General features: G+C 36.2%; 1 protein-coding gene across 1 annotated transcript in view; it reads left to right on the top strand.

The window, feature by feature from the left end:
• FMN1 (formin 1) overlaps positions 1-15254 on the top strand; it is a 194501-nt gene that overhangs the window by 63803 nt on the left and 115444 nt on the right. Inside the window, 1 exon segment of the mRNA XM_040558445.1 lies at positions 11038-11099. Within this exon segment, the coding sequence (XP_040414379.1) occupies positions 11038-11099 (62 nt within the window).

The raw sequence follows: 15254 nt of genomic DNA on the forward strand, positions 1-15254 counted from the left end.
TGTCTTGCTTCTCCACATGTTCCATATTTTCACTCTAACAGAATCTTTAAGGTGCAGAAAATGATCATTTTAAATTTTAGGCTTGCATGTTTCTTCCTTCTCCTGAAAGTCTAAAAATCGTTCAGTAGACATGAGGGATATCTGCTCATTTCTTAGGCTGGGGAATTGATTTCCATCTATGTATTGAATTACAGGGCTGTAAAAAAGTTCAGGTCAAATGGGAAGTAAAGAAAGGAGGAAAGACAGGAGTAGGTGGAATGGGATGGGGGAAGAAGGGTTAGAACAACGTGACAAAACTATATTCAGTATTGTTTTAGACAAACCCTTATTCCTAAACAAGTCAATTTTAATTTCTTAGTTCCAATGAGATGGTTAAATGTTAAACTTGTTCAAATTGGTTCTGAGAAAGTTTAAGCCTTTCTGTCAGTTCTTTACAAACCTAGGCTTTGGGCTTTCACTGACCAATCATCTTGTAAAAAACCATATAAGCTATGATTTATGTGCTTGAAACATTGCACTCATTTAACATGTCAAATAAGTTTCTATATTTCTACCAGATCTAATTCTTTTGAATAAAAATTACACTTTAAACACCAGTTCAAGACAGAAGAAATGACGTGTTTTGTAAGATGCTCTTGATTATTTCTATTGGGGAAAAAAAAAGCGTGAACGTTTGCTGCCTTTTAGGACTGTAGCCCAAAAAAAGACTGTAAAGCTGCATCAGTATGTTTGTGGAAATAAATAAATAAATAGCTAAGAAGAAAGCAGCTGTGGTGAGGATATGCACTTCTGGCACCTGGTGGTTAGAGCAGAAAGCTGCACGGGAAAGTAATGGAAGAGAAAACAAAGGCTTCAGTAAAAGAGAATTTGAAAGTGATGGGACCAAGCGTTACCAAAGAGGGAGACAGGAATAAGAAACTCTCACTGTTCAGAAATTTAATGAATTGGCTCAATTTAAAGGTAATGGATTCCTCAAGGCACATACATCACACTCAAGTTTTCCGGCTTTTCTTCTGTAATTACTTTTAAATTTTTGGATAACATTATTTTGGATTTTTCATTTGATGAGTTTAATAAGTAAGATTTTTTACAAAAATGAATGTACTTTAAATGCCTTTAAAACTTTGACTGTCTACTTGAAGTTTTGAGATCATGGGGGGGAAGGTTTTTAAACTGCTTTTGTAAAGTTTTAAGGAATAACTCATCTATTTGAATTGTCAGTTGTGGAATTTTCTGTGTGAAAGGTTTTCATATAAAATTTTACTTAAGTTGAGAGAAAGTAAGTGATTTGCTTTGTTGTCAAAGAAGAAAAGGTAACCTTGGAATATTTTGCATCTAAGTTTGTTTGAAACTTTTCAGGGATCTTAAGAAATAGCATTTTTCTTTCAGAAAGTCAGGATGTTGTATTTTCTGGAATCAGGTGCTCAAGGTCATCTTCCCCGTGCATAAAGGGTCTTCTGAAAAAAAGCATAATCAGCACAGTTTTGAACACATATAGAATAATACTGAATAATGTTTTAGTGTATACACTTGCTTTATGCAGCAGTTTTGGAAAATGAAAATTGCCATTCAATTTATACAAGAACACTGTGATCCACTGTATCTAGTACTGCCAAAGCTTCAAGTTATATCTTCAGTTCACCAGATTTACCAGTGAATGCTTGTACCTTTTCTTTTAGAAATGGTAATACTCAGTGCAGCTTGCTCTGTATCATGACAAAGATTTAAATGAACATGTATATATTTGTAAATGTTATTGGTACTTTGCATTCAAATAATTTCTTTGTAATTACACATCTGACCACATTTTAAGCATTTGCTTGAATTGTGTAGGCTGTTCAAAACATCTAGTGTTTATTTCATGTTTGATTTTCTATTCATTAGGTAAAAACATGCATATTACAGTATATATTTTCTTCGCAAAATAGTGAAGCACGCCTCATACTTTACTTGTCATTAGTAATATCATATTATGTTTTATCTCTACTATCCGGTGGCATATGTCATATGTTGGCTATTGATTTATTTATTTTTAATACTGACTGAGGTATATGCTTATAGCAATGAATAAAAAGCAGGGAGTCTGCTGGACTGTCTGCTAGGATACATATGTAATGAGTGTAAAAATCTAAGTGCCCTGTGTGAAACTTGAATACAATCTTACTAATGCTTTTGTCTCTAGCTCACCTAAAGCTTTATGAGGAGGGACCACCAGGTGGGTGGAACAGCGTAACGTTGTCTGTCTCTGTCTAGTATTTGGTCTCTCTTGTTGTTGTAAAGGTGGTATGTACCTTTCCTTGATAGAACGGGAATGATAAAGGCAGAGTCTGCAGTACCTACCGGTATTTAGGACTAAAAAATGAATAAAGACTATCGCAGTTCTGTAGTGTAGATGAGGAACTGTTTTCATTATTCTAGCTTGAGGGACTGCAATTTCAGTTGCAGCCATCCTGCTGCAGCGAGTGGTACTTAGGTCGGTTTCCCTGACTTTCAGATCCATCCCACAATGCTACATGTCAAAGTTTGAAAAGTTGAAATTTGAAGACAGATCAGAGGGATATCGCAACAGAGAACTGATATATTACTTTCCTCTAATTTGGTTGTCTGTGAGCAAACTCCAGGTAAACATAACCCATTTTAGGGAGTATTTTCTATCCCTAATGCTTGGGCTTGTTATAATCAGGCAGTGTTTTTTTTAATGAGCCTTGAAGGGAAGACTGCAGCTGTAGTGAGAATCGGGCTGGAGACGTTCATTCTGGAGTTGTGGACTATACTTTTCCATTGTGAGATGTTCCTTATGTCAAAACAAGATAACAGCTGAATACAAGCAAAAAGACAAAGTGAAATAATTTAATAAATGTTGAGAAATTTCATAGCAGCATACTTCTACAGATCTGAGTAAATATTGCATATAGAAATGGCAGCTGATTTTGTGTGTGTGTGCAAGAACTAAATTTAGCCTGTACTAGTTCAGTATTAGACAGTTTTGGTGGATTAAAGGAATTACAGCTTTTAGATGATGATGTAAGTGATCATGATACTTGAAGAAATTAATTAAGTGACTCTGAAACCTTGTCCTGTTGCCTCTGAAATTTCATGATGAAAGTCCACTCCTGGTTGTTACATGTACATTAGTACATCTTAAAAAATAAAACAGCATTCAGGCATTTTTGCATAAATAAAAGCAACTTGTATTGGAACTGTTACAGCGTGTTAGAGTTCCCCTGCACATTCGATCAGTTATCTCAGGTTACAAAAGTTATGTTGTCTGTGCAAACTGTCAGTAAGTGAGCATCTGAAGAGTCTGGTCTGCTCGGTTCATCTTTCCCTGACAACTCAATTGCTGGCATTTTCCATTTCCCTCACATGAAGTAGGATTCTGATGGTGGTGTGAAGGCCACAGAAACACTTAGATCTTTGGAGTTCCAGGCCACCCATGTAATTTACTGCTTGCTTGGAGACCGGGCAAATGAGCATGCTGTTCAGTTTATCCATCCCATAAAAATGTCATATTTTTTCCCTCCTTTCCAATGGAACAAATAAGTGAACATCACAGAGTTGTTCATGAAACAGAAACTCCTACCACTCAACTCTGCTCTAAAATGTGTTAGCAAAGATTTAGGCTGTAAATCATTGTTTACAACTATTTGAATAGCAATTTAGAGATGAGTAATTCATTTTTAGTTCAGTTTCATTTCAGGCATCTTAACTTACAATGTAGGGGAGAATTGGAAAGGAATAACTTACCACGTTTCACGTATAAACCAACTTACCCTGATTCATATTCCAGAGCATAGTATTCTTGCAAAATTAGCTTTAATGGCCAAAATGGTAGAAAACACTGCTGTGTAAGTTATCCCAATGTATTGAGTACCTCTTCCTTTGTTTCAGGTCATTCCGTGTTAATGTTTGAAACTCAGATATTAATATCTTCAGACACCTCTTCATCTGTTAACTCAGTTCTCAATATGCAATTAAAACATCAGCCTGTATATAATATAATTGTCAGTGACTGTCAGCCTAGAATACTTTTTCCCAATCTGTATGAAGACACTAAGTGTTGCAGTATTTTTCTTATTAATTTTTTGGGCCAGGATGGTTGCTTGGAAGATTCATGATTTCTTTCTGCAAATTTTTTCCTTATGAAGTTAAAAATCAGAAGCTTTGTGTATACTTTCATATAAGGATACATACCTTTTATATACGTGTATATATATATATATATATATGTATGCAAACATGCATATATTTATAAGATACATTAATATATTTCCAAAGTAGATTTCTGGAGGCACAGTGCTTTGTTATACCTGCTACTTCTGCTTCCTGGCCCAGTTATCAGATAGGATCACGTCATATAGACAGAAATACGAAGCTATGAATACTTTGTGTAGCAAATTAGTGACAAATAGGACACTCAACTGCAGGTCCACACAGAAATATTATCAGGTAGACAGACGTGCGTGCTTCTGCAAGCAGCTTTGATTTATAGGCTTGTCAGTCCCTCTGTGGCCCTTCGTGGACTCCCTCTGCTAGCTCCATGTCTCTCTCATACTGGGGAGCCCAGAACCAGACACAGTGCTCCACGTGCATCCTCAGCAGTGCTGATTAGAGGGGAAGGATCACCTCCCTCAACATGCTGGTAGTACTTTCCCTAATGCAGCCCAGGATACCATCAAGTTTCTTTGGTGCAAGGGCTCATTGCTGGCTCCTGCTCCACTTGGTGTCCACCAGGACCCAAAGGTCCTCTTCTGCAAAGCAGGGTTGCAGCCAGCATGCATGGGTGCCTGGGGTTGTTCCTCCCCAGGTGCAGGACTTTGCATGTCTCTTCCTTTGCATGTTCCTGTCAGCCCATTTCTCCAGCCTGTCAAGGTCCCCCTTGATGGTCCCACAGGTGTATCAACGACTCATCCCCGTTTTGTGTCATCTGCAAACTTGATGAGGGTGAAAAGACTCTGCAACTCTGGACATATATTCATAAATGAACTGGAAAAGTGAGCAGGAGATGGGAAAGCTTGCACCTGAAATGGAATTAATAAGTGTAGAAAAGAATAAGACCTGAGAACGCACAATGCAAATTTATCTTATGAAAATGCCAAAGTAAAAAAGCAGCAAACATTTGAAGACTGAGGGATAATGGCAAAGGAAATCCAAAATGAAGAACTTTAAGTTTTGCACGTGAGGAAGAAAGAAATCCTAAGGGGAAAAAAAATAAATCCTAAATTCACATATATAATGAACTCTGATCAGGTCATCACTCTTTAAATACAAGACCTTGATAGGACCTTGATATTGAAATAGATCTTGGGAAATGTCATTTCAGTACTCAGTAGTGATCAACCAATGGTGGTAGGAAGCAGTAGGACAGAAATAAAAGATAAATACGTAGATCACTGTAATGCCAGTGCTTAAATGTCCACATTTTGAATTTGGCGGGAAACTGTAGTTTCAGAAGGGGACAGTAAGTTTGATCAAAATTACGGAATGTGCTCTTTATGAAAAAAGACTATATAGACTAGTATGCTGTCAACTGAAAAAGAAATAATCAATGGGTTTATGATGGAGATCTCTAAAATTGTAACAAATAGCAAATGGGTAAATAGTGAACGTTTGTCTTCTAGTGCACATATTGCAGACATCAAATGAGACTAACAGGTGCAGATTCCAAATAAACAAAAGGGTCTTTACCTAACGTGTGATTAATTCTTTGCTGCAGGATGTTGTCTGCTTCCAGGAGTTTTAAAATCAGCAATGCACATTCATGAGAGGAATCCACTTGCAAACTGTTAAATATGAAAACAACATCTGTGGTTTAAAAAGTTCTTAATTGCAAATCATGTTGCTGGAAGAGCGTGGGAGAAAAGTACAGCTACCTTTTTGCCTGTTCTTTTTTTTTTACATCACCTGCATTTTGGCTACTGTCAGAGACAGGATACTAGGCAAAATAGACTTTTGGCATGGTTCAATGCGGATATAATTTTGTTCATTATGAAGCTGAATGATTTTTATGACAGAGTGACAACTGGGATACATATGGGATACATATGACTAGTCATCTTATGTATTACTTCAGTGAGGAATTTCCTCACAAAGTAATGTGAGCTGGAATATGTAATATGTTCTATATTTTTAGATTTTTATTTTGGTAAGACTCAGCTAAGCTTTTGTGTTTGGCTTCAGAAGTTTAGACCTGTGTGTTTTAAAGTTTCTGAGGCCCAAGGTGTTTTCACTGTCTGGTTTCTGGTTTGAGTTTTGTAACTAAAGCGTTTTCAAGCAACGAGAGAGCTAACTCCCCAGTCTAACTGGTCTTCTGCTGTACATGTAGTGCTAGCTTCCTCACAGTTTTGCCCTTCCTCACAGTCCTGCCACTCTACGCTTGGCAGTTCTGTTTATCTCTGTAGGGACTTGTAGAAATAGGAACAAAATAGACTTTGCAATGTGTTCCCAAACCTTCATAGATTAGAAATATATAATATGAGTAATCCCAGACAAAATAAGATGTGTTCACTTAATTCACTGACTTTTATTTCCTTCTGCTTTGTAGTGTCTCCTGGAAACCAAATTAGTTTCCTATAAGAAATCCAACTCATTTTACTGTTTTAATGTTCTACAACAAGTTTATCTCTCCAAATTAGAAACAATCTTTTACTTACACAGCTATTTTTTCTCTACTATGACTCAGTGAATCTCTGCTGTGAAATCTACTTGATTGGGTAAATCTCAGGTACTTTCACTAGGTGCTAACTATTTCCCTGAAAATGATCTGGATAGATTTCAGAACTTGGAAAAGTGATTTGACCTAGGCCAGAGGTATCTACTTGTCCTGCTTCTATGTGCAAAGAGGACCTGCATGATTAACGTTGGTGTATGTTGCCTAATGGATTTAAAATACATATGGCAAACTGTAGATGCAAAAAGTGTGAATGTAAAGGATGAAAGTACAGAAAAAACAGTAGTGGGGAGGGAGGGAATGTTCGTTTTGTTATCATTATAATTCTGATGATAATGAAGTCCAAGTAAGGTTTTAGTATATCTGATGATAAATCTCTATGATTAGCAAGACTGCTTTATATACCTGCCCTATCTACCTCCAATGGCAAACCATGGGATCTAATGGAAATTTAAGTTTCACTCTAAGGAGATTTCTGTTTTTACAATTACTAACCAGTTTATTTTTCCAACAATGCACATACAAAATGGAAACCCCACACTGCTGTGCTTTTTCATTAACTAAGTTAAAATCACTCCATATCTTTAGTTTTCACCAAGGCCTCTGTCCAGCTTCCTGTGTACTTTGCCAACATTTATGTTACTTTAAAGCAAGTATTTTATTGAACATTTTTCAATATCCTGGTACACATAAAATAGTTTTCTAACTACCAGAAGAGGTAAAAAAAATCTATATCTATGCCACGTGTATGTCTGCTTTATCTCAGTATCTTAGGAAAAAAACAGCTAGTCTTATGATGGTTTGCTTTAGCAGCAGTGGGTTATAATTATTGAGTGAAGGAAGCACCAAGTTGCATAAGTAAAGAGAATGCCCAAGTAAGTCAAAAACCCTCCAACTTTTATAATATTTTTCCTGGGATGGTCTCCTCTCAAAACAGAGAAAAAAGTGTACTAGAAGCAGTAAATTAAAATTGTTAGAGCTGGTTGGAACTGAATTTGTACAGTGAGATTATTTACTTCTTGCTTGTTTGCCTTATGTAAATGACTAACATTCACATTTTTCATTGTTTTCTCAGTAATTAAATCCTAATTTGCTTGTGGTCACTTGTCAGGGTAAGAGCATTTCCCATCTGATTTGTATCCGATTTGTTTGTTTAAAAAGTCCTTCAGAGTACTGTTTGAATTGGGGATGGCTAACTTACTTATGCCTTACAGCCACTTTCTTCCTGGCAGGCTGTTTGTAGACCAGGCAAGCACAACAGGATGTTTCCACCATCAGTCTTCTGTTATCCAGGATAATGAAAGACTTTAAAACCTCAGAAAATATAAAAATCTTGAGATTACGTAAACCAGGGGATGTGCTGAAATGGAATGCAGTAAAGAACCACACCTTGACACCAGATCAGCTTGGGTCTGTAAGGGGAGATGGAGCCAGGCTCTCTTCAGTGGTGCTGGGTGACAGGACAGGAGGCAATGGGCACCAAATGAAACACAGGAGGTTCTGTCTGAACATCAGGAAACACTTTTTCACTGTGTGGATGACTGAGCACTGGCACAGGTTGCCCAGAGTAGTTGTGGAGTCTTTGTGCTTGGAGATACTCAAAAGTCATCTGGACATGGTTGTGTGAAACTGGCTGTAGGTGTGCTTGCTTGAACAAGGAGTCTGGACCAGATGACCTCCAGAGGTCTCTTCCAGCCTTCAACCATTCTGTAACTTTGTGCTTCTATGATGATTAGCTTTATTTCCATGTCAGTCTGAACGTCATTAAGGTATTGTAGCACCATGTAGTGGGAGGTCTTGTTGCAGCATTGTATCTCAGCTGGCTCCAAGAACAATCCATAAAAACAGTATTTCATTGGCTGTTGGTTTTTATCCAATGGGTATTTCTTTTTGTTATTTAACTAGGAGAAACTACAATGGTAGAAAGAAACAAAAGAAGCTTATGCTGTAGAATGCCTGCTTACTGCATAGTAGACAATGTTTTAAATATGTTACAGTATATCAATGCATGATACACTTGCTTTTATGTAGTAACAGTATTTTAAGTAATGAATTAGGTTTATTAGTTCTTATAATCTAGTAGTTGCTAAGCATACTTTTATTTGGAATAAGCAAACTGTAAAAGAATCTCTACTTTCTATTCTACTCTATAACAAAGTTTAAACAAAGCAATCTCAAGAATTTATTTTGGAACTTTCAGCTAGAAGGAGTAATGAAAAGCACATGCCTTTGGGACTTTGGAACGTAAATAACTTAAAATGATGGTATCTTGCAAAATGTCTATCACAAAAAATAACACAACTCATTTTTTAAAAATTCTTTAACTGTTTTCGTGCTGTCTTAGGTTTAATCTGCCGGGGTTCTTCCATCATTTTGTGGTTTCACAAACATTCATGGCAACGTAAGAGAAGAGGCAACAGAGAGTTAGGAATGGGTAGACGTAGTGAAAAATCTGCTTTAGGTGCAGTAGAGGTCTATGCCGGCACAAGTTCGTACCCAAATCCTAAAGAATGTTGAGCACTGGGCAGTCCCAGAGAGACAGTAGATCTTTTGTTAAGATTGTTAGAAGCATTTTGAAAGCCTGTTGTTTGCTCTGACTATCATGTGACCTTAAAGAGCTAAACTTCAAGTCACAATGTTCGTAAAGTTCATGCCCTGCAAACTGAGCGCTTGAATAACTGAGGTGCCAGAAGGGTCACTGATTGTTCTGGGGACCTGAGGCAGCTGTTTCTTTAAGTGTAATTTAGGTGAATGGATAAGCAGAGTTTGTGTCCAAAAAGCATATCAATAAAGAGTTAAAGGAAGAAAATCTAAAAGTGTGTAGATCTAACCACTTACAATTCAAAGAGAGCAGTTAGGCAGTTTTTCCATGCTGGGAAGCTCTAAGGAGAACCTCGTAAGAGAGGATGGAGGTGTTCAGATGAGTGATTCTGACTAGTTATAGTATTTATGTTTTTTATTTTGCATCTTGAAAAATATCAAACACTTCCTTCAGTTTTGTTTATCAATTCAGTTGCTTGGATATAGCTTCACCTGCCTGTCAAAATATTTGGAAAAAAAAGTTTCAAATTAAAAGGTTCCTCATCATACAGACTTCAGGGTGATGACTAGGCTATGTTTTCTTTTCTTTTTTGCTCATGTATTCTCAAAAGAAAAATAATAAAACCACCTAACCACTGAAATATTTTACTGATCTGGTGCTTTGGTCCATATTTTGCTGATCTAATGCTGTTTTACTGGTTCTTATGTTCCAGGGAGATAGCATTGGAGAACATTTTCAGTAAAATTTAAACTCCTTGGACTATTTTGAGTCCTTGTTTAAATTAGGATCTGATTCCTTTTTTTTTTTTTTTTTTGTTCAGGAAGCAGAAGCCAGCCAGGGAACTGGAAATGAACCATCAGATAAATTTTGATTTGGAAGCAGATGGAAGTGGAGTCTTAATAGAATGAACTCCAGTTGCTTGTTTAGGAGGGCTAAAGCATCTGGGCCAGTGTCTCACAGGAGACAGGCTTTTCTTAAATCATTACACAACTGTAATGAAAATTCTTCTCTTTCTTCTTTGGTCGAATGTAGCCACAGTATGGAGTGAGGGACACCATAGCATGAGATACAGGTTCTGGAGGTTCGTTTGGTAAATCGACATTACAGCCACCACTAAAACTATATAATCAATGCTCAACATTTTCAATTTTTCATTGCTGACATAAATTTCCCTGGCTTTAACTTTCATTCTCTGGGGTTTGTTATAGCCTCTCCAAATTAAAAAGAGTTATGTAGTATATAGTGTATTTTCCCTCGGACGTTACTTAATCTCTAATTAAGCTTCAAATGACAAACTTAAGAATTTTTTGCATCTCTTACTGTTGGGTACTTTTTCAGGTCTTTGTTTGAATTTGTGATTAGTCCTGTATCCAATTTGCATGTGTTTAGTGATTGTATATTTACAGTTCAGTTGAAATCATTTAATTTAATATATGCTTTTTTAGAATGTATGTGTGTGTGAATGCATGTATATGTCATAATATATCCTATCGGCTCTACTTTTATCTGCAAAGCTAACCCTTCTGTTTCTTCTTGTTGTTCCAGTCTGAAATATCTCCACCCCATCTTTCCCTCTCAGCATGGAATACCTCTTTGCTTTATCCTCTGTTCTCAGTAAGACCACTGAAGATCTTGTCATGTGGTCTCAGAACGAAAACGCTAATTACAACATTGCATTTAATTTTCCATCACCATTTGCAGAAGGTATTTTATTTGAGAGCCTGCATCTGCATTCTGGACCTCATGGTGTAGTATGAAATACACTATGCTTAAGATGTCATGTTGGTTTCTGACTCTAATGGAATGTACTTTTTTATCTTTACAGAGTACCAAGCTGCCATTTTGCATTTAAAGAGGGAACACAAAGAGGAAATTGAAACATTAAAGGTATACTTCTGTAATATTTTTTTTCCTTTCCCTGACTGCGATTTACAGATTAAAATAGTGCAACATATACTTACCTTCAAATAATAAAAAATTCTTTCTTTGTAAAAGTTATATTCAGTTGACTGTCAATTCAGTTAAAATTAGTTTAGTTAAAATCCATACATGTGCTCACATAGGATGGCAAAAATCAGTTTTTCATATTTCGCTTTCATAGTTTTGTTTGTTGTACTCACTTAGCATGGAAGACATTCTTCCCTCTATCTTAGCGGCGCAGTACTTTTACATTTGCTTATCATATTAGAGCACTGACATTTAACTACTCACTCTTTCTCACCGAAATATACTTCTCATTAAGCAGACCACATATAGTAATCATCAGATTAGTATGAGTAGAGTGTTTGTATTACAGAATGTTTATTTATGTCTGCACAAAGGCCAGGACATAATAGCATAAAACCTATTAAACTGAGAAGGCTGAGTTCTTTGAGTAGGCAGGGTGGAACGATGGTAGCAGCTGGTGGCATGGAAAGGACAGGCGAGGAGTCTCTGGTCTGTGCAGTGAGCTCAGTGTTCTGCAGGAGTGAAGTGCACTTTCCTATTAAGCATCCGTTGAAATTTAGCACGGGGAAATGCAAGCTGGCACTGAAGTAAATATAACAATAATGTACAATAAACATTTAAAATAACTGTTACAAAGAATAGTGTAACTCTCCCACACAAGAAGATGGAAAGGAGGTTTATTCTTTTTGAGAGGTTATTTCAAAGAATACATGGGCTTGGTGAGAAACAAATCTGTGTTTGCACATTTCCAGCAACCCTGGAAATAGTGGTGGAGGAGGCAGGTACTCGTAGCAGTCCAGGAGGACTGAAGCTTGCCATGACCTAATTACTGGAGTGTTTTCTCTTTTTTTCACCATTCATGAAATTCAGATATTTTAGTTGTAACACAATGTTCCGAATTTCACCTTTCATTAAAATAGCATTGGTGTTGCACATTTTGTTTTCCATAAGAATACATCTGCAAGAACCTGCAGGAGAAATAGATTCATTTGTTTGCTGCTCATAACTTTGAATGATAAAAATATGCTCTTTCAAATCAGATTATTATTTTTTACCTGGATTTTACCTGGATTATTTGAGTTTTTCTCATGTCGTGCTGTTTAGCTGCAGTTCTGTGTTATCTTGTTTAGTAGCAAGGAAATTGTGAATGGGTCATTTCCAGGCAGGTGGAATTGTGAAGTAACTTTCAACAATGAGTACACCATAAAATCTCACCATTATATATATATATATATAAAAATAGAATTTGAAGTGAGCTAAAATGCAAATGTTTGCTGTTCATGAAGTGGAAGAGTGATATAGTGGCAATTTCCGACAGATTGTTTGCTTAGATTTTATACATTTGTTTGGTGATTATTTTGATGCTTGACACTGTTTTATCTCAGACTATTTAGTTCCAAACCAGAAAAGGCTATAGAACTGTTTTGTAAGCCTTTTAGGTTATGATAGTGATGTGTAAGATCTATATCGCAATGATCAGAAAAATAATTGATGCAGAAAAATAATAAGTTTACACAAGATGTAATTCAAACAGGGCCTTTTGAATTCAATTTAGGAGTTACTAAAAAGTCACAAGAGACCCTACACAAAGTTCTGTTTATAAGATTAATGATTTCTGAGATATAGTGTAATTTTTCATTTTACAATATTGAATGACAATAGCAACTTCCTGTATCAAAGGCCGGTTGAAGCAAATACTCTGTTTCCAGTAGTGTCCAGCAGTGGGTGCTAAGAAAACAGATAAAATGCAGGCTGTAATAATGCCTTCTTCCTGTACAGTGGTTTTGTATTTGATTTGTTTTTCATTGGCAAATCTGAGTGCCTTCATTGTCTCTTACTCATTGTTTCTACTACCACTGCCTCCATGCCCCTTCCTTAGCAGTGTGCTTGATTTTTGGACCTCAGCCCAGCCTGGTATAAGGTGTCAGGTTCATAAAAGATGCATGGTGACTAAACTGCTGAGAAATGCTACCCAAGTATGCCATTTCCAGCAGTTAGTATTTTAAGGTTTTCCTGAAACAGAGTCTGCAGTCAGGTTAAGATATACAGTACCAATGAATAAATTACAATATCACATGCTTTTGTGACTTCTGAATGCTGTGCCATCTGAACAGTGTTCCAGTTTTTTCTCTGTATGTCCTTGACAACAAATTCCTTGTACTAGAATGTGGCCCTTTGTAGATGCATCCTTTTTGTGTATACAATTGTTCAGAGCTCTTTAATTCTCTGGAACATAAAAAATGCAATATGAAAATCTCTCTATAGTGACACACTAATAATCTGAAAAACACTTACAGTGGAGATACTGAATTCCTATATTTTTGATATGTCCTATGTCACAGGAAGTTCAACACCTAGTTATTCAGTCTGCGAAGAGAATGTCAACTCTTACTGCAACATGTTATTTTTTATAGTGAGTGAAATCTGACAGTCAGATGCTGCTTACATGGTCATGTTGCTTTGGTAAATCATAAATAGTTCTGCTTTTAAGTTTTAGTAGTTTTCTAAATGGAAGGGGGTATTATCTTCATTTGTGTTGTTTTTTTTTTTTTCCCTTTTTTCCTTTTATTTACAGCCCATCCACTTTGAGAGGTTCTTTCTTGTGTGATGTTCAAACATTCTAAAAAACATTTTTTCTCTGCACCTCTGTTATTATCCTTTATTATTTTGTATTTTATTTCATAGGAATTTTTCCTGGATTTTGTAATTCATTTAAAAATTATTGCATTTCCCTGAAGTTGCTTCAGTCTGTAATACTTAAAAACAGGAAAGGGACATGATACTTGTTCATTCTTTATGTTACCAGCATTTGCACTGGTAAAAGTAGAGTGCATTAAAAAAGGTCAGACATTGTCTGTATATGCTTTCTAGTGTCTTTTCATTATTTGAAGAAAGGTGAAAATACCTTTTTTAAGATTAAAAAAATATGAATTGCTATACACTACTGTATTTGTAGAACTTCACATTATAAAACTTCATATGAGACCACATAGAGAAGTCATATTGTGTCATGATTTAGTGTAATACCTTGTTGCATTTTATACTTTAAAGATGTAACAGAAAAATATGGTGGTAGATATCCTGACTATTGGAAGTGTTTGAGTTAAATGTGATTTTGTATTATGCACTGAAGAAACCTACGGTCAGAAATTTCTCTGAACCAGCTCTTTTGCAATCTGATCCAAATCCTGTATTGTGTATTTATGAAGAAAGTTGTTCATTATACTTTCTGTATTAAAGATGAGGAGTGAGACTCTTATTCTTTCTTACTCCTAAAATGCTTAGAAAAACCTTAAGGAGCACTTGAAGGTATGTGTGGGGGAAGATTCTCAAGAAATTATTAAACCGCCCTCTGAAGGTAAAAGCAAACAACGAAATCCTGACTGTGTAGGGGAACTACAAAGAGTACGATTACAGGGCCACAGCAAAGCATTGTAGAGGTGGTAGATAAGCTCAAAGAGGCATGTGTTTTTTAAGAAGATCTTCACTGCCGAGTTGATTAAGCTGGGGGGGGCACCATTCAATTGGAATGGTCTGGATTTTGAGCAACTAAGGTTATTGTAGACATTCCTTGCCTAGAACAGTTAGTCCTCAGCTACGTCAGAGAAAAAAAAAGTTATGCATAATCCATCCCATTAAATTTATATGTATCATGGCTTGTTAGTGAGAGGTCTGTTTACTCTTCAGCAATTATGAAGTGTCTTATACTTCTGTCCTGAAGGGTATGTAACCTAATCTTTTTTTTTTTCTTTTGTAAGTTATATTTTTCCTTGAGTACGTGAAAGCAATTCAGAATGGATTCTTATTGTTTAAGATTTGTTATTGCTATGGTCATAACCTGTAAACTTCATTGGAATTAGAACTTTACCCATACCGCCAGTTTGGAAGGGTTGGTGTCGATGCTCTAGGCAGTTGAAGTTGCAGTGAATGTAGCAGTCGTGAAGGATGTAAAACAATTGCTAGAAAGGAAGGGGGAATGACATACTGTGGTTATTTGATGGTGCTCTCTTTGTTTTGATAGTGACATGAAGCTTTTTTCTTTTTTTCGGTGTCACTTGAAATCAATTCTAGTCATGTAATGTGCATATTAATTAA

The sequence above is a fragment of the Cygnus olor genome, chromosome 5, assembly GCF_009769625.2.
Source record: "Cygnus olor isolate bCygOlo1 chromosome 5, bCygOlo1.pri.v2, whole genome shotgun sequence".
NCBI classification, from domain to species: domain Eukaryota; kingdom Metazoa; phylum Chordata; class Aves; order Anseriformes; family Anatidae; genus Cygnus; species Cygnus olor.